This window comes from Piliocolobus tephrosceles, chromosome 10 (assembly GCF_002776525.5).
Source record: "Piliocolobus tephrosceles isolate RC106 chromosome 10, ASM277652v3, whole genome shotgun sequence".
Taxonomy (NCBI): domain Eukaryota; kingdom Metazoa; phylum Chordata; class Mammalia; order Primates; family Cercopithecidae; genus Piliocolobus; species Piliocolobus tephrosceles.
The window spans coordinates 118,266,801-118,293,473 of record NC_045443.1 but is presented as its reverse complement, the minus strand read 5'-3'; the positions used below and the strand labels follow the sequence as shown (position 1 = coordinate 118,293,473).

Below are 26,673 nucleotides of genomic sequence, written 5' to 3'. Positions count from 1 at the left end.
TTTTTTTTTTTTTTTTTTTTTTTTTGAGGCGGAGTCTCGCTCTGTCGCCCGGACTGGAGTGCAGTGGCCGGATCTCAGCTCGCTGCAAGCTCCGCCTCCCGGGTCTACGCCATTCTCCTGCCTCAGCCTCCCAAGTAGCTGAGACTACAGGCGCCCGCCACCTCGCCCGGCTAGTTTTTTTGTATTTTTAGTAGAGACGGGGTTTCACTGTGTTAGCCAGGATGGTCTTGATCTCCTGACCTTGTGATCCGCCCATCTCGGCCTCCCAAAGTGCTGGGATTACAGGCTTGAGCCACCGCGCCCGGCCACGTTTCTGATTTTTAAGGGCCCACAGCTGAGGGGGATGAATAGCGAAGATAAAAAGTTATTTGCTGGTGGAAAAACAGAACCAAAAAAAAGTGGGAACCACTGACAGAATAACTGGGAAGGAAGATAAAGCAGATCTCCCTACTGAAAGACACTTGGCCTGAAACAGTAGAAAATGAAGCCCAATTTTTTCTTTTTTTTGAGACATGGTCTTGCTCTGTCACCCAGGTCAGCTCACTGCAGACTTGATCTCCCGGGCTAAGGTGATCCTTCTGCCTCAGCCTCCTGAGTAGCTGGGACTACAGATGCACATCATCACACCCAGCTAATTTTTTTTGTATCTTTTGTAGAAATGCCCTGGGTGGTCTGAAACTCCTAGCCTCAAGCAATCTGCCTGCCTAAGCCTCCCAAAAGTGCTGGGATTACAGGTGTGAGCTACCACACCCAGCCCATTTATTTTCGTTTCTATTCTTTTCCTGCATGTTTGATGAAAAATTTATAGTACTCAAAGAGTCTAATTTTAAATCTTACAACAAATTTGTGACATTTCTCCCAGGCAATGAGGAGGAAAAGAAAGAAAAATAAACTCCATCGTGAGTAAAAAAGAAATATCTACATCCCCAAACTACAATCAATGAAGCAGGGAGCAGCACTCATGCTGAGGGGGCACCTCACTTACAAAGAATTCACAGCACCATCACTGACAGAAAGACTAAAAATACAAAAACTAAAGGCCTTGAAGGTTTGTGAACTTAGGATGGCTAAGCCTACCTCAAAGAGATTAGGTTAATATTGCTGTCTGACCCTCCATTTCTAGAGGAAGGCCTCACCTCAGACATGGAGTAGCCAGCAATCTCCACCACAGTTGCTGAGATCTTCTCAGGGCTCCTCTCCAGGCTGCCGTACTCCCGCACGAGGCAGCGCACATTCACCGGGTGCAGGAACATGTGCTGCCCATCTTCCGCTGAGGACAAGAGGCTCTATCACACACCAGTCTTGGCCAGTCCCCAGAACGCCCCTCACCCCTCCCCATGCCCAAGGGCTCAAGCCACCCAAGCCCCTGGATCTAGTGGCGCTCCTCTGCTTAGAGCGCAGGGTCACATCTGAAACACCTCTGCGGCAACCCAGCCCTCTCCTCAGGCACCCTCACCTTGGTAAAAGTAGTAACAAGGAGAGCTGCTGAGGCGTGTGAAGCCTGGCTTGGTGATGGGTTCCTGCTGGCTGGACTCAGTGCAAATGGTTCCCTCTTTAAGATTGTCATCTGCTAACTCCAAGTCATCACAGGCCTCTGGCAACCCCTCAGGCTCTGGTTCAGACACTGCTTCCTCCTCCTCTACCAGAGGGAGAGCAAGAGGTCTAGAAGGAGTGTCCAGAGAACAAACTTCCGTAGTTTCTTCATCGAAGGCAGACAGATACTCCAGCACACCCTGTTGCAGCAAACTCTAGATCAACAGAAAGTATATCTCCTGCTTTCCGAAAGCAATCTGGCAAATGTAGGCCTAAGAATCAAGCTCCCTAGATGTTTATCTTAGCTGTCGTGTTCACTGATTTAACACCCCTGGGGAAAGAACTAATAACAAGCATACAGAAAATACTCATTGCCCCTCTTCTCTTGAGAAGGTTTAGATCTCACAGTAATGCCTACCAGCTCAATGACAGAATTTGAGGACTGGCAGCCACTTAGTAACAGGAACACACTAACCTTCCTGGGATGAAAAACAGACTCCTTCGCCAAGGGAGCCATCAGCACCAGTTGTTCCAAAGCAGCCACAACACCAGTGACCTCCCCTCTGCTTCCAGCCAATCCCGACAGAGCCTCTTCCCGAGTCTAATGTGGCCAGAGAAAACACCAGAGAAAGTTAAGTTTCCAGAAACACACTTAGCTTGAAGGGCAAGGGCTTAGAATGGCCTCTCAACAGGACCAAAAGTTAAAAGGCAATGAGACCCAATGGGAAGGAGGTTAGGTGCTTAAATATCTCAACTTTGAGGGAAACAGGAAGCAAAAAGCATGCAATACCCACTAAGAATTGGAATCTGCTTAGAATCTGACACTGTGGAATGTAAATTAGTTCAGCCAGTGTGGCGATTCCTCAAAGACCTAAAGACAGAAATACCATTTCACCTAGCAATCCCATTACTGGGTATATAGCCAAAGGAATATAAATCATTCTACTATGAAGACACATACGGCCAGGTGTGGTGGCTCATGCCTGTAATCCCAGCACTTTGGGAGGCTGAGGTGGGCGGATCACCTGAGGTTGGGAGTTCAAGACCACCCTGACCAACATGGAGAAACCCCATCTCTACTAAAAATACAAAATAACCCAGGCATGGTGGGGCATGCCTGTAATTCCTGCTACTCGGGAGGCTGAGGCAGGAGAATCACTTGAACCCGGGGGGCAGAGGTTGTGATGAGCCAAGATCACGCCACTGCACTCCAGCCTGGGCAACAAGAGTGAAACTCCATCTCAAAAAAAAAAAAAGAAAAAAGAAAAACCAAATATCGCATGCATGTTCTCACTTCCAAGTAGGAGCTAAATGATGAAAAACACGGACACATAGAGGGGAACAAACACTGAGGCCTATCAGAGGATGCAGAGTGGGAGGAGGGAGAGGATAAGGAAAAATAACTAATGAGTACTAAGCTTAATACCTGGGTGAGAATCTGTATAACAAACCCCTATGACATAACCTGCATTTGTACCCCTGAACTTAAAAGTTAAAAAAAAAAAAAAAAAAAAAAAAGAGAGAATCTGACACTGACAACACTACAAAAAACTTCCAGAACAGAAATCTAAGAACATGAAACTAACCTATTTTTTACAAACTATGCTCAGACAGAGGCCCAGAGTAGTAGGAAGGGTTTAGCTAACCTCACCTCAGCCTGGACAGTTCTAATGCTATGTAGCCTTTCTTATGCCTGTAATGGCATTTGAACAAACATGGCTGCAATGTATTAGAGAAAGAAAGCAAAAGTTAAAATATATAGGACTCTACCCAAGGAGCCCTTGGGAGTCAGGGAGAAGGGAATTCAAATACCAGCTGCATCCCTTACTAGCAAATTACCCAACCCATGATTCTGTTTCCTCATCCATGAGAGGGGATAATGCTATCTATCACACTAGAAGTTTAAGTGAGATAAATGTGCATAGCACCAGTCCTATCAAATGCTGATCACTCAATAAATATGGGCTTCTACTGCTCTAAGCTAGATCAGTGGTTCCAGTAGTGTGGTCTGGGGATGAGCAACCATCAGAATCACCCTAGAACTTGTTATAATGCAAATTACTGAGCCTACTGAGCTTAACCTATGCAATCAGTATCTCAAGGCGGGGCCTAACAACCAGTGGTTGTGATGCTTCAAAATTTCCTGTTGTGGAAGATACAAGACCCAGGGAATTCTATCCTTGTGTAATTCTTGCCGTTTCAGGTACTCCTAAGGCATACTGGGCAGGCCATAATACTTTCTCCACAATATCTCTCAAAACACCTCCAGAACAGAACCTTAAGTATTTTCCCGGAAAACAAAAATCTCTCCCTTGCTTTAAGAACATAGCTAATCTAAAAAACTCCATTGTCACAATTAGTTATAAAACCATTTTGACTTGCTCCTTTCAGCTCTAGAAAGAGCTTTAAAAGCCCTAGGTTAAACATTCTCTGCTGTCATCAAACAAAGCCCAAAACAAATGGACTTTTTTTAGCCATTTTCTGCTTATTGTCTTAAATGTGGAATGGAACTAATTTAACCCCAGTGTCCATCAACTCACCCCCAACACAGTGAAAAGGTTTAGCATTTCTGGTTTTCACCAGAGACCGCCGAGAGAGTGAAAAGGTTTTAGCGTCTTCAATGCATCCTCTCACCTTGAGCTCCTGGATAGCTGCCTCAATAAAGCAGGACTCGGGAGTGTGCTTCTCCTCTGCCAGCTGCTGCTCTAGTGCTACTTTCTCCTCCAGAACTACCCGGTGCAGCACCTGCTCCTTAGAGGCCAGCAGCAACTTGGAGTACTGGCTGTGTTGTTCATCTATAAGAAGGCCAGCAAAACCAAAGAAATGCAACACTCAAAGCTCATGACAGTGCAGCTAAATAAAAATTTTCAAATACAGCCTTTTCTCTGGGGTGAAAATGGGATAATTCCCTAAGAAAATAATTTAACAACGGTCTTAAAATAAGTTACGTAGCTCTGTTCTTGATACAAGAAATCTTTTTTTTTTTGAGACGGAGTCTCGCTCTGTCGCCCAGGCTGGAGTGCAGTGACCGGATCTCAGATCACTGCAAGCTCTGCCTCCCGGGTTACGCCATTCTCCTGCCTCAGCCTCCCGAGTAGCTGGGACTACAGGCGTCCGCCACCTCGCCCGGCTAGTTTTTTGTATTTTTTAGTATAGACGGGGTTTCACCACGTTAGCCAGGATGGTCTTGATCTCCTGACTTCGTGATCCGCCAGTCTCGGCCTCCCAAAGTGCTGGGATTACAGGCTTATGCCACCGCGCCCGACCTTGACACAAGAAATCTAAGAAACCCAGAGATGCAGTCAAAACTTTAGTCACACAATGTTTATTATTACAGCATTGTATGTAATATCAGAAAAACTCAAATCAGCCAGGCACCGTGGCTCACACCTATAATTCCAGCACTTTGGGAGGTCGAGGCGGGTGGATCACTTGAGGTCAGGAGTTCGAGACTAGCCTGACCAACATGGTGAAACCCCGTCTCTACTAAAGATACAAAAAATTAGTTGGGCGTGGTGGTGCATGCCTGTAATCCCAGCTACTCGGGAGGATGAGGCAGGAAAACTGCTTGAACCCGGGAGGCAGGGGTCGCAGTGAGCCAAGATCATGCCACTGTACTTCAGCTTGAGCAACAAAAGCAAAATTCTGTCTCAAAAAAAAAAAAGAAAAAGAAAAAGGCAAAGCTCAAACCAACCAGTAAAACCAACAATAAAGAATAAAGAAATGGTGGCCCAGCGCAGTGGCTCACACCTGTAATCCCAGCACTTTGGGAAGCTGAGGCAGGTGGATTGCCTGAAGTTGGGAGTTCGAGACCAGCCTGGCCAACATGGAGAAATCCCGTCTCTACTAAAAATACAAAAAATTAGCTGGGTATGGTGACAGGCGCCTGTAATCCCAGCTACTAGGGAGGCTGGGGTAAGAGAATCACTTGCACCCAAGAGGCGGAGGTAAGCCGAGATCACTCCATTGCACTCCAGCCTGGGCAACAAGTACAAAACTCTGTCTCAAAAAATAAAATTAATAAAAATAAGACCAGGCAGAGCACAGTGGCTCACGCCTGCAATCCCAGCACTTTGGCTGAAGTGGGCGGATCACAAGATCAAGAGATCGAGACCATCCTGGCCAACATGGTGAAACTCCATCTCTACTAAAAACACAAAAATTAGCCAGGCGTGATGGTGGGCACCTGTAATCTCAGCTACTCAGGAGGCTGAGGCAGGACAATCTCTTGAAACTGGGAGGTGGAGGTTGCAGTGAGCCAAGATCACACCATTGCACTCCAGAATGGGCAACAGAGCGAGACTCCATCTCAAAAAAAAAGAAGTTCAAGACCAGCTTAGCAACACAGCAAGACCTCATCTCTGCCAAAAATAAAAAATTAACTACACCACCATGCCCAGTTAACATTTTTAAATTAAAATTTAAAATTTTAATTTTTAAATTAAATTTAAATTTAATTGTAATTAATTAATTAATTGGAGGCTGAGGCAGGAGAATCTGAGCCTAGGAGGTCGAGACTGCAGTGAACCATGACCATGCCACTGCACTCCAGCCTGGGCGACAAAAAAAAGAGTTAATGACATGATAGTATGTTCATTAACCAAAATTCTGTGGACACTGAAAATGGTTTTCTTTTTTATTTATTTTGAGATGGAGTCTCCCTCTGTCACCCAGGCTGGAGTGCAGTGGTGCAATCTCAGTTCACCACAACCTCCACCATCCTGTGTTCATGCAATTCTCCTGCTTAGCCTCCTGAGTAGCTGGGATTTAGGCACGTGCCACCACACCAAAAAAAAATTTTTTTTTAAAGTAGAGATGGATTTTCACCATGTTGGCCAGGCTGGTCTTGAACTCCTGACCTCAAGTGATCCACCCGCATCGGTCTCCCAAAGTGCTGAGATTACAGGTGTGAGCCACCGTACCCAGCCTAGAAGTGTTTTTCTAAGTGGTCAATTAGGGACATGGAGAAATACAGATGCTGACTTGCAAATCAAATCCCAATCTCACAAAAATATACATGCATAGAAAAAATATATATAGATAAGGTTCTGGGGCGCCTTTGAATAAAGGGATCATGGATGACTTATTTGTTTTACTTTCCTCCTCCACATTTTCTGTACTTCTATAAGAGTCTCACTTGTGTCGCCCAGGCTGGTTCTAGCAATTCTCCTGCCTCAGCTGCCGAGTAGCTGGAACTACAGGCACACGCCGCCACATCCAGCTAATTTTTTGTATTTTAGTGGAGACAGGTTTCACCGTGTTTCCGAGGCTGGTTTGGAACTCCTGAGCTCAGGTAATCCACCCGCTTTGGCCTCCCAAAGTGCTAGGATTACAGGCGTGCGCCACTGTGCCCGGCCCACATTTTCTGTACTTTCTAAGTAGCTTAAAACAATGTTATCTTCAGACCTCCTTGATATGCCGTTTTCCTACCCTCAAATATCCTAGTATCTGCCCAGAGATAACATTTGCAAATCTGATTATGTATCCTTCAAACCTTTTTCTATATAATTATATACCCACATTTATAAAGAAATAAAGGTTTTGGCGGGGTGCAGTGGCTCATGCCTGTAATCCCAGCACTTTGGGAAGCCAAGGTGGGCAGATCATGAGGTCAGGAGATCGAGACCATCCTGGCTAACATGGCAAAACCCCGTCTCTAATAGAAATACAAAAAATTAGCCAGGTGTGGTAGTGGGCATCTGTAGTCCCAGCTACACGGGAGGCTGAGGCAGAAGAATGGCGTGAACCTGGGAGGCGGAGCTTGCAGTAAGCCAAGATCGCGCCACTGCACTCCAGCCTGGGCGATAGAACGAGACTCAGTCAAAAAAAAAAAAAAAAAAAAAAAAGAAAAAGAAAAAGAAATAAAGGTTTCATCATAAATGACAAACAATAACATCTTGTTCTGCAGCTTATTTTTCATTTCATGTTTTTTTCTCTGTCTCAAAAAAAAAAAAAAGAAAATCTCAGATACAAGTTTCATTCTCATAAAATCAAACTGGCCGGGCACGGTGGCTAGTGCTTGTAATCCCAGCACTTTGGGAGGCAAGGCGGGCGGATCACCTAAGCTCGGGAGTTCGAAACTACCCTGCCAACATGGTGAAATCCCATCTCAACCAAAAATACAAACTTAGCCAGGCGTGGTGGTGTGCGCCTGTAGTCCCAGCTACTCGGGAGGCTGAGGCATGAGAATCGCCTGAACCCGGGAGGCGGAGGTTGCAGTGAGCCAAGATTGTGCTACTGCACTCCAGCCTGGGTGACAGAGCCAGACCCCGTCTCAAAAAAAATAAAATAAAAATTTATCAATATTTTATAGTGTCTCATTTCAGCCTGGCTCAAAAATCCACCCATATCTGAGAAATTTTTTAAAATTAATACACATTTTTAATGTTTTAAGTTGTTAAATATTTAAACAGTCAAAATCACTAGGAAAAAAATATTACACACACATATTTACCACCCAAATGAGAACACACAATCCTTCAGACAGATGCACATCTGAGGATTTACAAAAAAATTATATTTTCTTTTAAATAAAAGGGTTAAAACTTTTGGATTTTTTACATTTGCTTCTTCAATCTATCTGGAATTAATTTCATGAATGGTATGAAATAGGAATCTAATTTTATTTTTTCCTTAGGAAGAATCAATTGTTGCAATACCATTTATTGAGAAATCTATCTTTTCCTCAGAGACTGAAATGCTATTTTAATCAAATGCTCACTTATATACGAAACACAGGGAATACATCTCTGGCATTCATTGTGAGCACTTATCACACTCTTTATCCTAATGGCCAGTCTACCAGTCTGTCTCTTTTATCGGACTACTGAGTTTCTCGACGACAGGCACCAAGACTGGCTGACTACAGAATCCCTAAGGCTGGGCACAGTGAAAGACACTATGCAATAAAACTTTGTGAAATGAAAAATTAGGATGTATATATTAAACAAACTTGAAACCAATAATTAATCTACTCTGTACAAAGTCCACGCTAACCTACTGGAATCCTATGACTAATGTGAACATGCTAGATCTGCCTTGCCCAAAGACTTAACTTTCCGACACTATGTATCTATTCAATCACCTTAAAGGATGTACCCAGGATTACTTGTCCCCAAAATTTAAAGAACTCACCTCCTAGATGAATGGGATGGTCTACATTCATCCATTTGGATTTGGGCAAAGCCACCAACACCCCTTTCTCCCTCTTCATCAGCTGCATCGTAATGGTATCACCAACAACATACTGACGTGACTCTGTGGCAACAACACTGAAACATGGACACTTATATGTAGCAGGGCAAGGAGTGAACAGACTGGGATCTAATTGAGTAAATGTCTCAATCTCACCTCTTGAGATCCTTCTTATGCACAGAACTGTAACAGATGGGACATTTACTCCACATCTTCTCACTCAGTGAAAGATAGTGCAGGATGCATGCCCAGCAGAAGATGTGTCCACAACGAGTTATCTTGGCTGCAGTAGGTGGATAGAGGCATATGGGGCAAGATGGCACTTCATGGCTACAAATGCGCTGAAACAAAATGCCACCAGAAGGTTCACTGCTTGCAGAATTGATTAGGGACTATTAAAGTTACAGGCCTCTCTACTCTCTCATCCCCATCTCTCTCATCTCTATCCCTGTACATCCTTATACTCAACATATCTTCCTAAAACTGTTTAACAGTGTAGATACATGTATGATAGCTTTTTTTTTTTTTTTTTGAGATGGAGTCTCGCTCTGTCACCCAGGCTGGAGTGCAGTGGCGCAACCTCGGCTCACTGCAAGCTCCGCCTCCGGGGTTCACACCATTCTCCTGCCTCAGCCTCCGAGTAGATGGGACTACGGACGCCCGCCACCACGCCCACCTAATTTTTTTCTATTTTTAGTAGAGATGGGGTTTCACCCTGTTAACCAGGATGGTCTCAATCTCCTGACCTTGTGATCCGCCCGCCTCAGCCTCCCAAAGTGCTGGGATTACAGGCGTGAGCCACCGCGCCCGGCTTTCTATGACAGCTTTTTAAGCAAATCACTAAGGAAACCATAATAACGGTTTAATATAATAAAACTAATACACGACAGGTATTTGGGGGGTTCTACTTTACATAGAAAAAAATTATAAATCACTATATTCCCATTTATAAAAAAACTTAATTTGTATGCATAAAGGCCTAAAAAGGGTCTAGAAGTAATCTACCAGTAATTTCCAACAGAGAACACGTTAAAAAGACTTCACTTTATGTGACTAATTTTTTTTTTTAATAAAACAAGTTTTTATGCCTTCTATGCCATTCTCAGATGATTTTATACATTTTGACAGTAGTGAGAGTTCAAGCTTTAAGGTCAAAAGCCCCTGCTCATACAGAAAAAAAAAAGGGCCCATCATTTTGAAATTATTGTTCTTCAACAGATACTCTATTAGGACCAACAAGGGGATACCAAGAGTTTGTAACTTCAGTAGAAAATACATCAGTGGCCGGGCGTGGTGGCTCAAGCCTGTAATCCCAGCACTTTGGGAGGCCAAGACGGGTGGATCACGAGGTCAGGAGATCGAGACCATCCTGGCTAACATGGTGAAACCCCGTCTCTACTAAAAATACAAAAAACTAGCCGGGTGCAGTGGCGGGCGCCTGTAGTCCCAGCTACTCGGGAGGCTGAGGTAGGAGAATGGCGTGAACCCGGGAGGCGGAGCTTGCAGTGAGCTGAGATCGCGCCACTGCACTCCAGCCTGGGCAACGGAGCAAGACTCCGTCTCAAAAAAAAAAAAAAAGAAAAAAAAAAAAAGAAAATACATCAGTGGCTTTGAAAGTGCAACGGAAGCTGGGCATGGTGGCTCACGCCTATAATCCCAACACTTTAGAAGGCCAAGACAGGTGATCACTTGAGGCTGGGAGTTTGAGACAAGCCTGGACAACACAGTGGAACCCCATCTCTAATAAAAATACAAAACTTAGCCAGGCATAGTGGTGCACACCTGTAATCCCAGCTACTCAGGAGGCTGAGGCACGAGAATTGCTTGAACCCAAGAGGTGGAGGTTACAGTGAGCTGACATCACGCCACTGCACTCCAGCTGGGGCGATACAACAAGACTGTCTCAAAAAAAAAAAAAAAAAACGCCAGGCACAACGGCTCATGTCTGTAATCCCACCACTTTGGGAAGCCGAGGCAGGAGGATCACCTGAGGTCAGGAATTCAAGACCAGCCTGACCAACATGGAGAAACCCCATCTCTACTAAAAAAAAAAAATTAGCCAGGAATGGTGGTATTATGCCCGTAGTCCCAGTTACTTAGGAGGCTGAGGCAGGAGAATCTCTTGAACCTGGGAGGTGGAGGTTGCAGTGAGCTGAGATGGCACCACTGTACTCCAGTCTAGGCAACAAGAGCGAAACTCTATCTTTAAAAAAAAAAAAAAAAAAAGTACAACTGGGCCAGGCACAGTTGCTCACGTCTGTAACCCCAACACTTTGGGAGACTAAGGTGGGTGGATCACTTGCAGTCAGGAGTTCAAAACCAGCCTGGCCAACAAGGTGAAACCCCTTCTCTACTAAAAATACAAAAATTAGTCAGGCGTGGTAGCTGGCGCCTGTAATCCCAGCTACTTAGGAAGCTGAGGCACGAGAATTGCTTGAACCCTGGAGGCAGAGGTTGCAGTGAGCCAAGATCACGCCACTGTACTCTGGCCTGGGCAACAGAGTGAGACTCTGTCTCAAAAAAGAAAAGTACGGCTGGGCGCGGAGGTTCACACCTGTAATCCCAGCACTTTGGGAGGCCGAGGTGGGGGGATCACGAGGTCAGGAGATCGAGACCATCCTGGTTAACACGGTGAAACCCCATCTCTATTAAAAAAATACAAAAAACTAGACAGGCGTGGTAGCGGGCGCCTGTAGTCCCAGCTACTTGGGAGGCTGAGGCAGGAGAATGGCGTGAACCCGGGAGGCGGAGCTTGCAGTGAGCCGAGATCATGCGACTGCACTCCAGCCCGGGCCACAGAGCGAGACTCCGTCTCAAAAAAAAGTACAACTGTGTGGCTCATTCATGTGCTCACCTGCCACAAAGATGAGGCCTACTTTGACAGTGATTGCTATGAATGGTTGCCACTGAAGCAATGGCCCCGTAATGAGCCCAACCCAGGTCAGGAGGGTAAGGGGTTACTACTTCCCAGCTTACACATCTTCAGATCAGAGCCTTTCATACACCATCCCTATAGGTCAGAGCCAGTTAGTCACAAAATGGACTCCAGGAAGAACCAGGAACTGACCTCTGGGAAACATCTAAAGACAGGCCAGGCAGAAAAGGCAACCAAGCAGTGAACACAGCCAACAGCTGCTGCGTCACCACAGTGCCTTTATTTAGTGCTGTCTCCAATTCATAGCTTATGGGCTTGGCTGAGCTACTCACCACTTGTTCCACAAAGTCCCAGTTAACTAATGTATCAGGATCAGCAAAATGAGCTGTGTAGTCTTGGTCTTCACACACCACAAATTGGCAGCTAGAAATAGGAAAGAAGACAGGAAAAGGCTAGACTGTTAGAATCTACCAATAAGCCCTCGGAAGAAATTGTCATCTATTCACTTAGCAATCAAATGCAGGTCATTAGCAGCCCCGGTTCATGAGGCACTGCACTAGGACCTCAGCCTCAGTTCTGAACTCCAGCTCTGGAAAGAACCCAAAGACTCAGCAGGCAGAAGTCTAAATCCATGAACTGTTTTCTTCTGCTTCCAAGTCCAGCCAAATTCCCTGAAGGCATCCCCTGAACTAAAATTAACCTAGACTGTGACTCCATCAAACAGCAGTAAGTCAGATTTCCCCTCACCCCTTAGAACCCCAGAAAATAGCTAGTCTTCAAGACAGTTGAAAAGATTGTTCTCGGCCAGGCACCGTGGCTCAAACGTGTAATCCCAGCACTTTGGGAGGCCAAGGCAGGTGGATCACTTGAGGTCAGGAGTTAGAGACCAGCCTGACCAACAGGGTGAAACATCTCTACTAAAAATAGAAAACTTAGGCCGGGCGCGGTGGCTCACACCTGTAATCCCAACACTTTGGGAGGCCAAGGCGGGCGAATCACAAGGTCTAGAAGATCAAGACCATCCTGGCTAACATAGTGAAACCCCGTCTCTACTAAAAACACAAAAAAAATTAGCTGGGCGTGGTGGCACATTGCCTGTAGTCCCAGCTACTCAGGAGGCTAAGGCAGGAGAATCACTTGAACCCGAGAGGCAGAGGTTGCAGTGAGGCGAGATCATGCCACTACACTCCAGCCTAGGCGACAGAGGGAGACTCTGTCACCAAAAAAAAAAAAAAAAAAAACACTGTCATCACTATTCGAAACCAGTTCATATAAAGTACAAAAAGGTTACTTCAGTCTAGATCCTAGGTCAAATCTTAAATTATGACTAAGGCCACACAAAAGGAAACAAAAGGGGATCATATTTGAGTAAACACATGCCAAGCACTTCAACTTGTCACTCAATTGTCTCTTAAGAAATTTTCTCCTCCTTGTTGGGCGCAGTGGCTCAAGCCTGTAATCCCGGCACTTTGGGAGACCAAGGCAGGGGGATCATGAGGTCAGGAGAACAAGACCATCCTGGCTAATATCGTGAAACCCCATCTCTACTAAAATTACAAAAACAAAATTAGCCAGGAGAGGTGGCAGGTGCCTGTAGTCCCAGCTACTCGGGAGACTGAGGCAGGAGAATGGCGTGAAGCTCCGGGAGGTACAGCGTGCAGTGAGCCGAGATCGCGCCACTGCACCCCAGCCTGGGCAACAGAGCAAGACTGTCTCAAAAAAAAAAAAAAAATTCTTCTTCCTGGCCGGGCACAGTGGCTCATGCTTGTAATCCCAGCACTTTGGAGGCCGAGGCAGATGGATCACAAGGTCAGAAGTTCGAGACCAGCCTGGCCAATATGGTGATCCCCCTGCCTTGGTCTCCCAAAGTGCTAGGATTACAGGCATGAGCCACTGCGTCTCTATCAAAAAAAAAAAAATACAAAAATTAGACAGGTGTGGTGGTACACACCTGTAGTCCCAGCTATTTCGGAGGCTGAGGCAAAAAAAAATGGCTTAAACCCAGAAGGCAGAGGCTGCAGTGAGCCGAGATCACGCCACAGCACTCTAGCCTAGGTGACAAAGCGAGACTCAGTCTCAAAAAAAAAAAAAAATTTCCTCTTCTTTATAAAGGAGAGGCTGAATCTCAAAGCAGTTAAGTAAGTTACCTAAGGTCAAAGGCCGAAACAAGATTCAAATCTGGGTCCTATTCCAAACATGCTTTCTACCTCATCATGATACTAACACAGTTATTTAAGCATTAAGTACCAAAAACATCCACCTGGAAAGTGAGTAAAAGGAAGGAAGGGTGGGGCAGTGGTAAACAGAAAAAGAACACGATTCTGCTTCTTTCCCACGATAGCTTTAAAAAAGCCTCTTCACGGCGGCACCACAGTTATCCGGAGAGTCCCACTTTCCCTTTTCTCTGAGGGGTAGCAATACTCACTTGGCCTGTAAAAAGAGTTCTTTGTTAAAAGGCTTATGTCCCCACTTGTTCCTTTTTCCCCAGCTACCATGTCCACTGCCTTCAAAGTGACCCGTCTGGCCACGGGGTTCAAAAGTGAAATTCAACAAGTGGTTCAGGTTGATCTTCTTAGGACCAGAGAACTGGGCAGGGCTAAACTCTGCCCGTTGAGCCTCTGCTACCTAGGGAGAATGAGAATGAATCAGTATTTCAGATTAGGATGACACTTACTGATTTACAGCAGAACCCCCCCAAAAAAAAACCCTCCTTCTACACAAATCTTTTTTTTTTCCCCCCAAGACACAGTCTCACTCTGTCACTCAGGCTGGAGTGCAATGGTACAATCTTGGCTCACTGCAACCTCTGCCTCCCAGGTTCAAGTGATTCCCCTGCCTCAGCCTCCTGAGTGGCTGGGATTACAGGCGTGTGGGACTAAACCATGCCCAGCTAGTTTTTGTATTTTTAGTGGAGACAGGGTTTCGCCATGTTGGCCAGGCTGGTCTCAAACTCTTGACCTCAGGAGATCCCCTCACCTCAGCCTCCCAAAGTACTGGGATTATAGGCGTGAGCCACCTCGCCAGCCTACATAGCTTAAAGTATTAACTAAAGGCCTGGCACGGTGGCTCACGCCTGTAATCCCAGAACTTTGGAAGGCCAAGGCAGGTGGATCACTTGAGTTCAGGAGTTCGAGACTAGCCTCGCCAACATGGCGAAACCCCGTCTCTACTGAAAATACAAAAATTAGTCGGGGGCAGTGGTGGGCGCCTGAAATCCCATCTACTCAGGAGGCTGAGGTGGGACAATCGCTTGAACCCAGGAGACAGACAGAGGTTGTAGTGAGCCGAGATCGCACCACTGCATTCCAGCCTGGGCGACAGAGACCTTGTTTCAGAAAAAAATAAAAAATTTAAAAAAAGTATTAACTAAAAAGGCTGCTTTTTATATGGAGTAGCCATTCTTTTATTCCTTTTTCAAAAAATTAAATAAGACTGGGCACTGTGGCTCACGCCTGTAATCCCACCACTTTGGGAGGCCAAGGTGGGCGATCACTAAAAATACAAAAAAATTAGCCGGGCGTGGTGGCAGGCGCCTGTAATCCCAGCTAATCGAGAGGCTGAGGCAGGAGAATCGCTTGAACCTAGGAGTGGGAGGTTGCAGTGAGCTGAGATCATGCCACTGCACTCCAGCCTGTGCAACAAGAGCGAAACTGTCTCAAAAAAACAAAACAATTAAAACAGGCTTAAAGCAAAAGACCTTCCCAGGAGGGGGTAATACAAAAGCCTACCCCAAGAGTGAATGGAAGTGAAGAGGAGAAAAGAGCCTTTACAACAGGACTAAACTGTTTCATCTGCCCTGCTAAGTGACAGTTAACCGTTCAAGGACAAAACCCAGCATGAATGCGTCTAGCTATCTTGAATCACAAAGATTTACTTAACTGGATTAATATTTTCAACAGTCCCATTTCAACAGTCCCATAGGACTCCTACACCTTCACTCTTGTTAACTACTTGTTCTTTGGTCTGCTTCTGGCAAAGTGAGCCTGTGTAGCCACACTCTGGAGGTGGCCTGCAGGCAGAGCTGCTAACTGCCCTAGGTTCTGGATCCTACCAGACCTCCCATCTAAGACACAGTTATTCGTTGTTAATTAAAACTGACAGAACTAGAACATGTAGGCAGACTAGCTCTGTGTCCAGAAAGAAACCCAATCAGCAGATTCAGCAACAGTTTATAAGGTTGGCCAAGAAACCATACGAGAAACACCACTGCAAGCAAAGATGGAAGAAATCACATCAACGTGTATTTCAGTCCTCTTAACATTCCCAAATAGCAGTAAAATGAATGGAAGTCAGCTAGGGCATCTCCCAACTCCCCTTTCCCATTTAATGTTATAAACACTTTGCTAGTCACCTCAAATAGCTGCATACCATTCATGATGTTGCATGGGTATACCAGAGCTCAACGCCCTATTGTATGGCACAGATTGTTCCAGAGCTTTTCCATTGTTTCAAGATAATGCTGTGAGAAACACATTTTTTGATACATTTATGCACAAATACTTGAGCACCTACAATTACTTCTTTTGAATGTACAGGAGGAATTATTGGGTCAAAGGAAAGGCAAACTTCAGGCTTTTGCTGCTTAGTCAAATTTGAAGATTTTTGCTAAGCAGCACTTGCACATACAAAAAGAGATATGATGAAAGGCAATTTCTCTTCCAGAGGCAATGAACATACTCTGAGATATTCTATACATACAGACATGGTATATGACCTTTGATATGGTTTGGATTTTGTCCCTTCCCAAATCTCATGTGTAATCCCCAATATTGGTGGAGGGGTCTGGTGAAAGGGGATTAGGTCATGTGGGCAGACTCCCCGCTTGCTGTTCTCCTGACAGTGAGTTCTCAGGAGATCTGGTTGTTTAAAAGTATGTAGCACTGGTCGGGCACGGTGGCTCACGCCTGTAATGCCAGCACTTTGGGAGGCCGAGGCGGGCGGATCACGAGGTCAGGAGATCAAGACCATCCTGGCTAACACAGTGAAACCCTGTCTCTACTAAAAACACAAAAAATTAGCCAGGCGTGGTGGCGGGCACCTGCAGTCCCAGCTACTCGGGAAGCTGAAGCAGAAGAATGGTGTGAACCCAGGAGGCAGGGGTTGCAGTAAACCGAGATAGTGCCACTGCACTCCAGCCTGGGTGACAGAGCGAGATTCCGTCTCGAAAAAAAACAAAACAAACAAACAAAAACTACATAGCACTTCCTCTTACGTAGTCTTCCTCCTAAGATGTGTCTGCCTCCCCTTCACCTTCTGCCTTAAGTTTCCTGAGGCCTCCCCAGCCATGCTTCCTGTACAGCCTGCAGAACTGTGAGTCAATTAAACCTCTCTTCTTCATAAATTACCCAGTCTGAGGCAGTTCTTAATAGTAACGAGAAAATGGACTAATACAACCTTTAAAAATAAATACATATACGGTGGCTCAAGCCTTTAATCCCAGCACTTTGGGAGGCCGAGACGGGTGGATCACGAGGTCAGGAGATTGAGACCATCCTGGCTAACACGGTGAAACCCCGTCTCTACTAAAAAATACAAAAAAACTAGCCGGGCGTGGTGGTGGGCGCCTGTAGTCCCAGCTGCTCGGGAGGCTGAGGCAGGAGAATGGCGTAAACCCGGGAGGCGGAGCTTGCAGTGAGCTGAGATCCGGCCACTGCACTCCAGCCTGGGCGACAGAGCGAGACTCCGTCTCAAAAAAAATAAATAAATAAATAAATAAATACATATAGGCCGGGCGCGGTGGCTCAAGCCTGTAATCCCAGCACTTTGGGAGGCCGAGACGGGCGGATCACGAGGTCAGGAGATCGAGACCATCCTGACTATCACGGTGAAACCCCGTCTCTACTAAAAATACAAAAACTAGCAGGGCGAGGTGGCGGGCGCCTGTAGTCCCAGCTACTCAGGAGGCTGAGGCAGGAGAATGGCGTAAACCCAGGAGGCGGAGCTTGCAGTGAGCTGAGATCCGGCCACTGCACTCCAGTACGGGCGACAGAGCGAGACTCCGCCTCAGAAAAAGTAAAAAATAAAAATAAATAAATACAAAGCTAGACACGGTGATGCACACCTGCACTCTCAGCCACTCAGGAGGCTGAAAAGGGTCACGTGAACCCCGGAATTCAAGGCTGCAGTGGACTATGATCACACCTGTGAAGAGCCACTGCACTCCAGCCTGGGCAACACGGTGAGACTCTGTGTCTAAAAAATAAAATCTAAAATTTAAAAATAAAATCAGGATGGGCAACTGGGAGTGGTGGCTCATGCCTGTAATCCCAGCACTTTGGGAGGCTGAGGTAGGCGGATCACCCAAGGTCAGGCTCGGGAGGCTGAGGCAGGAGAATCGCTTGAACCCAGGAGGCAGAGGGTACAGTGAGCCAAGATCACACCATTGCACTCCATTCTTGGCATCAAGAGCAAAATTCCACTTCAAAAAAAAAAAAAAAAAAAACTAGGATGGGCGCAGTGGCTCACATCTACAATCCAGGGCTTTAGGAGGCCAAGGAGGGAGGATCATCTGAGGCCAGGAGTTTGAGACCAGCCTGGACAACACAGGGATGCAATGTCTCTACAAAAAATTTAAAAATTAGCCAGGCTTAGTGATGCATGCCTGTAGTCCCATCCACTTGGAAGGCGGAGGTGGGAGGATGATTTGAGCCCAGTAGGTCAAGGCTGCAGTGGGCCACGATCATGCCACTGCACTCCAGCCTGGGCGACACAGCAAGACTCTGTCTCAAAAATAATAAATTAAAAATAATGAAATACAACTGGGGGTATACACGCCTTTTTTATATTAACAACCAAGCTTAAAGATAACACCACATTCTGGGCCGGGCACAGTGGCTCACGCCTGTAATCCCAGCACTTTGGGAGGCCAAGGCGGGTGGGTCACAAGGTCAGGAGATCGAGACCATCCTAACACGGTGAAATCCCATCTCTACTAAAAATACAAAAAATTGGCCAGGCGCGGTAGCTCACGCCTGTAATCGCAGCACTTTGGGAGGCCGAGGCAGTCGGATCACAAGGTCAGGAGATCAAGACCATCCTGGCTAACGTGGTGAAACTCCGTCTCCACTAAAAATACAAAAAATTAGCCAGCCTGTAGTCCCAGCTACTCGGGAGGCTGAGGCAGGAGAATGGCGTGAACTCGGGAGGCAGAGCTTACAGTGAGCCGTGATAGCGCCACTGCACTCCAGCCTGGGCGACAGAGCAAGACTCCATCTCAAAAAAAAGTAAAAATGGGCCGGGCGCGGTGGCTCAAGCCTGTAATCCCAGCACTTTGGGAGGCCGAGACGGGCGGATCACGAGGTCAGGAGATCGAGACCATCCTGGCTAACACGGTGAAACCCCGTCTCTACTAAAAAATACAAAAAACTAGCTGGGCGAGGTGGCGGGCGCCTGTAGTCCCAGCTACTCGGGAGGCTGAGGCAGGAGAATGGCGTAAACCTGGGAGGCGGAGCTTGCAGTGAGCTGAGATCCAGCCAGCACTCCAGCCTGGGGGACAGAGCGAGACTCTGTCTCTCTCAAAAAAAAAAAAAAAAAGTAAAAATTAAAAAATAAAATAGCCGGGTGTGGTGGCAGACGCCTGTAGTCCCAGCTACTTGGGAGACTGAGACAGGAGAATGGCGTGAACCAAGAAGGCGGAGCTGGCAGTGAGCCAAGATCGTGCCACTGCACTCTAGCCTGGGTGACAGAGCAAGACTTCATCAAAAAAAAAAAAAAAAGCCACATTCTGTTTGTTTGCGCAACACAGAAGCCCAAGACTTCCAGGTCATCCCTTATTTTTCATCTCCACATGGCTCTGATCTCTTCAAACAGTCTTCCACCCTCAATGCTCCAAACTTAGATCGAAGAGCTTGCGCTCAGTCAACAAAATCCTCCACATTCTCAACCTTCTATTATCTTCAGCTTGTCCTAGCTGGCCCACTGTCACTTTCTCCGACACCACTTGTACTTCCTGATTATCCTCGCAGTACCCTGAACTCCAGGTCCTTGATCTCCTCGCTTCCAATTAGCTTGCCCCTCCCATCTCAGCCACCCACACCTACAGGTTTCCCTTCTACAGCTGTAATGTACAATACAGCAGCCACTAGCTAGATGTAGCTACTAAGCACTTGAAATGTGGCTGCACCATGTGGTAAACTTACATTTTAGATATATTGAATTAAATATGTTAAAATTGACTTTTTACTTCTGTAGTGCAGGCAGCTAGAAAATGTAAGATTACACACATGGCTTGATATCCTATTAGACAGGAATGTTCTACAGTCTAGATCAACAACCACAACCTCTTCCACCATCTTAACTTTGAGCATTCTGTTGTCCAGCCAGGAATATACTCCTTCCCCAGGTTTAGTCCTGACTCCAACAATTCTTTACCCTCACTAGGACCTCCAAATCAATGATCCAACCCCTCAGATTTGGCTTAGATCCTGTGGTCCACTGCTCACTTTCTTTTTCAAATTTTACTTACTTGCTTATTTATTTAGAGATGGAGTCTCACTCTGTCTCCCAAGCTGGAATGCAGTGGTGCAACCTCGGGTCACTGAACCCTCTGCCTCCTGGGTTCAAGCGATTCTCCTGCCTCAGTCTCCCAAGTAACTGGAATTACAGGTGCCTGCCATCATGCCCAGCTAATTTTTGTATTTTCAGTAGAGACGGAGTTTTGCCATGTTAGCCAGGCCGGTCTCCAACTCCTGGCCTCAGGAGATCCACCCTCCTTGGCCTCCCAAAGTGCTGGGATTACAGCTGTGAGTCACTGTGCCCGGCCCCATCACCCACTTCTTCATATATCTTCTGTATTCACCTGGCAAAACCTCCTCCTAATTCAACTCTTTTCCTATTCCACATCAGCCCTGGAGCAGACAAACAGGGCTAACAAACACAACCACAGCAAACAGCCTCACCACAGTAGACCCTCATGTGCCTGAAAATACTGCAATCCTAGTATGCTTCTGCAGTCTATTCGTTCCCTCACTTTCCCAGACAACTCCTTCACTCCTCAGGCTTCCAAACCTCCTTTTGGCTCACCTTATGTATTCTACTGAGAAAATCAGAACAATCAGAAAAGAATTCCAACTACCTCCGACCCCACCTCTACCACCAGGCCCTCCTTTTGTTACTAGGGATGAACTGGCAGAGTTGCTATCTAAGCCAACTGCTCCACTTCTCACTAGATCTCAAGGACTCAAGGACATTGCTCAGCAGTTCTTTCCCTTTTCCCTGCATCACTTTGCCTCTCACCAGAACCATCCCATGAGCATAGACATGCTATCATTTCTCTAATCTTAAAATCCCTCAAGCTCATATTCCTTTCAAGCACTGCCTCATCTCTCTGCTCCCCTTTAGAGCAAAGCCACTGAAAAGTATGTGTAAACTTGCTGTTTCTTCTTCCCACCCTCCTATTCTCTCCAATCTACATGGCATTTTCAAATCGAATGGTCAACTTTCAGTCCTATTCTTAGCTTATCAGCAGCACTTGACAAAACTGATCACCTTCTGCAACACTTTCCAGCTCTCTTCCTCCCGCCCTGACTGTGCTCTTTTGCTGGTTTCTTATTCAGACTCAGGAGTTCAGTTCTTGAACCTAATCTGTTTTTGGAACACTCACTCCTTAATTTATCTCACTTAGTTCCACAGCTTTAAGCACCAACTGTATGCCAACAGATTTCTAACCTGGGTCTCTTCCTTGACTGCGGATTCAGTTAACTACCTACCTCTACTAATATCCTGCTTACATTTATCAAATAGGAATTGTAATGTACATATAACATCTCCAAACTGAAGTTCTTTATCTCAACCCTATTCCCCTCTCCCAAAAAACCTTTGTGCTCTTCTTGAAAGAATGTTCTCCATTCCAGCAAAAGGTACCTCAATTGGGCTTATGCCAAAAACATTACTCAACCTTTTCTCTGCTCAGACCCCACATCTAACAAAAAATCTTGGCTCTATCTGCAAGGAACGTCTCAAATCTTAACGTCTCTCACCACCTCCATCACTCACCCAATTTCAAAGCTTCCATCACTCTCACCAAGAATATCTTTGTAGTCTCTTAACTAGTCTTCCTGCTTCCACTCTTCCCCTTTAAAACTCCAAATCAGGTTACCTTACTTTTCTCCTTAAACATTTCAATGGCTTCTCATCTCTCTGAACAAAAGCCAAAGTCCTTCAAAGCCCCACATGAGCTGATCCCTTTCCTAGTCTTTGGGTACATTTCCTACCGCTCCTCCTCCACTCATGGTAGCCTACTTGCTTTACCTCAAACCAACAAAAGCACTACCACCTCCTGTCCTTTGCATATGCTGTTCCTTCAGGCTCACACCTGTAATCCCAGCACTTTGGGAGGCCAAGATGAGAGGATCGCTCGAGGCCAGGAGTTCAAGAGCAGCCTAGATAACATAGTGAGATCCAGTCTCTACAAAATAAAAAGAAAAAAATTAGCCGAGCATGGTGGCATGCACCTGTACTTCCAGCTACTCAAAGCTGAGGTGGGAGGATCGCTTGAGCCCAGGAGGTCAAGGGTGCAGTGAGCCATGATCATGCCAACGTACTCCAGAGCAAGACCATCTTAAAACAGAGCAAGACCATCTTAAAACAACCATATAGTGTGCTCCCTTGCTTCTTTCAGGTCTCTCTCAAAATCTACCTCTTCAGAGGTGTCCTTAAACCACCTTCTAAAACTGTTTTCCTTGTTACTCTCTATCCCTTTACTTCTCTCAGTCTACATTTTTAAAAATCTGTCTTATTCTACCATAATTACATAGTATGAAACATAATTTACTCTATCAGTATCTTGTGGATAGGCATTTAGGTTATTTCCCAAATTTTGCAACTACAAACACAACAGTGAACACCCTTGTACATAAATGTCTTATGCGCTTACAGAAACATAGCTAAGAAACTCCTAAAAAAAATGAGACTACAGATATATGCATTTTACATTTTGCTAGATTATTACAAAGGCAAATGTCATTAATGTCATTTTATTACCTAAATATTCCAAAAGGTACCTATAATTCAAGAGTGATAATAAAAAGACCATACAAATTAAGGAACCCCAAATTTGTCATAAAGGAAATTTGCCTTCCTCCAAGGAAATTTCCATAACCTTCAGAGGAAAAAAGGAGGCAAGGTTTCAAATCTGGTTAACCCTTTCAACTACTCAAGACTCCTTTGATTTTCTATTCCTCTACCTCTTGTTCCCCTCCTCAACTACTGATAAACTACTGATAAAGCATGAGATCAAATCTCATGCTTATTGCTCTAGAAAGGACATTCTCAAATTCCATACCTCATCTCGTCTTCCACCATTAAAAGAAGAGCTAAAGAGTTTGCTGCTGCCGCCGCCCCTTTGAGGAGGCATCTTGTTAAAAGTCTTGCTTTTCTGTGAACTGGAGCGACGGGACTGGTTGCTAAAACTTTCATTTTTGGGGTAGGAAAGTTCACGTTTGCGATTACAACGCTTGGATCCACTTGAGTTCTTTCCATCTGAAAGCAAGAAACACAAAAGAACCACTTAAGAAGTGATACATTCACTTAGCCAACTGCCCTCTACCTCCCAGCAAAACTGTGTTTAAATAAAGGTAAATAGGCCCTTTGACCAGCTCCAAGAATCTGGGTTTGGGCCACGGCATGAGTGCTTTGAGCAAGACAACACATAGTCGAGTATTTTTTCTTGCAATAATGAAGCCTAACGGGTCCCCTCCCTCAAAACAAACACAGTGTAAATCAAACCACGTGGATTCTCAATTCATAATGTCTCTATTTTACACAGCTTAACCACTGCCCTTGTAAAACTTCAGTCAGATAAAAGTTACAGGAAATGAAACAGCCATTCTGTATTAAGGAAAAGTATTTTACCCGGTATCAGAACAGAAGACATTCCCTTTTAAATTACTATAACATAACTAGATTCTATACTACAAGGGGTTGTCCTAGGCCTTAGCAAATATATTCAAGAGGCATAAAAGCAAAACTGTGTTTACATATGCTCTAGAGGTCAAATTCAGAAGGTGTTAAATTTACAGAACAAAAGAAGTTGAGTTCTAAAAGCATATTGGGGGCTGGGTGCAATAGTTCACACCTGTAATCCCAGCACTTTGGGAGGCTCAGGTGGGTGGATCACTTGAGGTCAGGAGTTTGAGACCAGCCTGGCCAATATGGTGAAACCCCATCTCTATTAAAAACACAAAAAATTAGTGGGGCATGGTTGTGGGCATCTGTAATCCCAGATACTTGGGAGGCTGAGGCAGTAGAATTGCTTGAACCCAGGAGGCAGAGGTTGCAGTGAGCCAAGATCATGCCACTACACTCCAGCCTGGGCAAAAGAGTGAGATTATCTCAAAAAAAAAAAAAAAATTAATTCAATAAATAAATAAAAAGCATATTGGATCAGCTTGAGTTATACCCTTTTTAAAAATGTTTCTTGTTTTTCTCTCCAATTACAATACGTGCTCAGTTCTGAAAATCGGGTAGAATAATTTAAAGTTGCCAGTACCCACAGAGCACTAACCCATTAACATCGTTTTCCTTTTAATCTCCTTTATACATACCCACCACAAATCTTATACAAAATAACAAGCATAGAAGATATATTGCTTTCTGCTTACTACTCTCTGAGCATTTTTATGCATCCCTAGTCTTCAAAAGCATGATTAATTGCTGTACCCTTCTTGGCCACATACTTAAAGAATAACGTAACCAATCCCTCATTGTTGTATATTTCGGTGGCTTCTAGTTTTTTGCTAGTTTAACATAATACCATTGGTAAGTCTCTTTACACAGAGGTTTATGTGATTGATTACGTCAAATTCTCAAAAAGGGGAACTGACAGATAGAATATGGTCATTAAAGCCATTTATACATTCCTAGGTTGCTTTCTAGAACTGTTACGCCAATTTATTTATACTCTAACAACATAATAACTATTTATGCACTTTATTTATTTAGAGACAGGGTTTTACTCTGTTACCCAGGCTAGAGTGCAGTGGCACAATCTCGGCTCACTGCAACCTCTACCTCCCAGACTCAAGCTACCCTCCCACTTCAGACTCCTGAGCCGCTGAGACTACAGGCACTCCCCACCATGTCCAGCTAATTTTTGTGTTTTTTGTAGAGACGGGGTTTGCCTTTGTTGCCCAGGCTGGTCTCAAACTCCAGAGCTCAAGTGATCCAACTCCTCGGCCTCCCAAAGTGCTGGTATTACAGGCATCAGCCACTACTCCCAGCCGGGAGTGGTGGCGTGGTGGTGCGCAACTGTAGTCCCAGCTGCTTGACAGGCTGAGGCAGGAGAAGGGCGCGAACCCAGAAGGAGCTTGCAGTGAGCGGAGATCAGGCCACTGTATTCCAGCCTGGGTGACAGAGCAGAACTCTGTCTCACCAAAAAAAAACAAACAAAAAAAAAATACTTTTTTTTTTGTAGAGATGGGGTCTCACTTTGTTACCCTGCTTGATTTCCAACTCCTGGACTCAAGCAATCCTGCCTTGGCCTTCCAAACTGTTAGGATTATAGGCATGAACCACCATGCCTGGTTTATCTTTTTTTTTGTTTTAAACAGTCTCACTCTATTGCCCAGGCTGGAGTACAGTGGCACAATCTCGGCTCACTGCAACCTCTACCTCCTGGGTTCCAGCAATTCTCCTGCCTTGGCCTCCCAAGTAGCTAGGATTACAGGGATGAGCCACCACACCTGGCTAATTCTGTATTTTCAGTAGAGATGGGGTTTCGCCACACTGGCCAGGCTGGTCTCAACCTCCTGACCTCAGGTGATCCACCCACCTCGGCCTCCCAAAATACTGGGATTACAGGTGTGAGCCACCGTGCCCAGTATTTTTTTTTCCCCCCAGGGTGGAGAGCAGTGGTGCCATCATAGCACACTGCAGCCTCAACCTCAGTTTAGCATCTTTCCAACTCAGCCTTCCAGCTAGGACTGCAGGTATGCACCACTACACTCAGCTAATTTTTAAATTTATTTTGAGACAGGGTCTTACTTTTGTCACCCAGGTTGGAGTGCAGTGGCATGATCTAGGCTTACTGCAGCCTCAACCACCTGGGTTCAAGCAATCCTCCTGCCTCAGCCCCCCAAGTAGCTGGAACTCCAGGCACACACAACACTCTTTGCTTATTTTTGTATTTTTTTTTTTTTTGAGACGGAGTCTCGCTCTGTCACCCGGGCTGGAGTGCAGTGGCCGGATCTCAACTCACTGCAAGCTCCGCCTCCCGGGTTTACACCATTCTCCTGCCTCAGCCTCCCGAGTAGCTGGGACTACAGGCACCCACCACCTCGCCCGGCTACTTTTTTGTATTTTTTAGTAGCGACGGGGTTTCACCGTGTTAGCCAGGATGGTCTCGATCTCCTGACCTCGTGATCTGCCCGTCTCGGCCTCCCAAAGTGCTGGGATTACAGGCTTGAGCCACCGAGCCCAGCCTATTTTTGTATTTTTGACAGAGATGGGGTTTTGCCATGTTGCCCAGGTTGGTCTCAAACTCCTGAGCTCAAGCGATCCACCAGCCTCAGCCTCCCAAGGTCCTGAGATTACAGGCATGAGCCACCACACCTTGCCTAATTTTAAAATTTTTTTTTGTAGAGACGGGGTTCTCACTATGTTGCCCAGGCTGGTCTCAAACTCCTAGGCTCAGGTGATCTTCCCACCTCAGCCTCCCAAAGTGCTGGGATTATAAGCAAGAGCCATGGGGTCTGGCCCCACTTTCATCTTATTACAATGATTCTCAATCTTCCCAGTTCACAGGAATCACACAGATGAGCCTTCACTGTGCTCAGGAATTCCTATGCTTAGGCCTCACCCTCTAAGATTCTGATATAAATATACAAAAGTACCTGTCTGCAGACTTGTAATATTATCTGAATAATTTTCTAAACTTAGAAAAAATTATTTCTTGATAAGTATAATCACCAGTTTTTTATAGCAGGCTAAATAAATTCAAGGTTAAACAATGCCTCAGAAAGAAGAAAATGTAAGTTAATAATCAGAGGCCAAATTTTGAAAGCAATCACTTCATGACCATAGTCTGTCAACCTCTTTTTTTTTTTTTTTTTTTTTTTTTTTTTGAGACGGAGTCT

General features: G+C 45.4%; 1 protein-coding gene across 7 annotated transcripts in view; it reads right to left on the bottom strand.

The window, feature by feature from the left end:
- RNF10 (ring finger protein 10) overlaps window positions 1-26,673 on the bottom strand; it is a 48,836-nt gene that overhangs the window by 13,156 nt on the left and 9,007 nt on the right. For 4 of the 7 annotated variants that reach the window (XR_002730113.3, XR_002730110.2, XM_023204743.3 and 1 more), the window contains 9 exons: window positions 22,884-23,080; window positions 14,028-14,227; window positions 11,935-12,025; window positions 8,884-9,068; window positions 8,668-8,804; window positions 4,168-4,328; window positions 2,009-2,134; window positions 1,457-1,748; window positions 1,137-1,270 (listed from right to left, as the gene is read on the bottom strand). Coding sequence is in view for 5 of the 7 variants with exons in the window: in XM_023204743.3 (XP_023060511.1) it covers window positions 1,137-1,270; window positions 1,457-1,748; window positions 2,009-2,134; window positions 4,168-4,328; window positions 8,668-8,804; window positions 8,884-9,068; window positions 11,935-12,025; window positions 14,028-14,227; window positions 22,884-23,080 (1,523 nt within the window). In the remaining 2 variants the exon portion in view is untranslated. The remainder of the gene's footprint in view (window positions 1-1,136; window positions 1,271-1,456; window positions 1,749-2,008; window positions 2,135-4,167; window positions 4,329-8,667; window positions 8,805-8,883; window positions 9,069-11,934; window positions 12,026-14,027; window positions 14,228-22,883; window positions 23,081-26,673) is intronic. The other 3 variants (XM_023204744.2, XM_023204768.2, XM_023204749.3) reach the window with 2 other exon arrangements.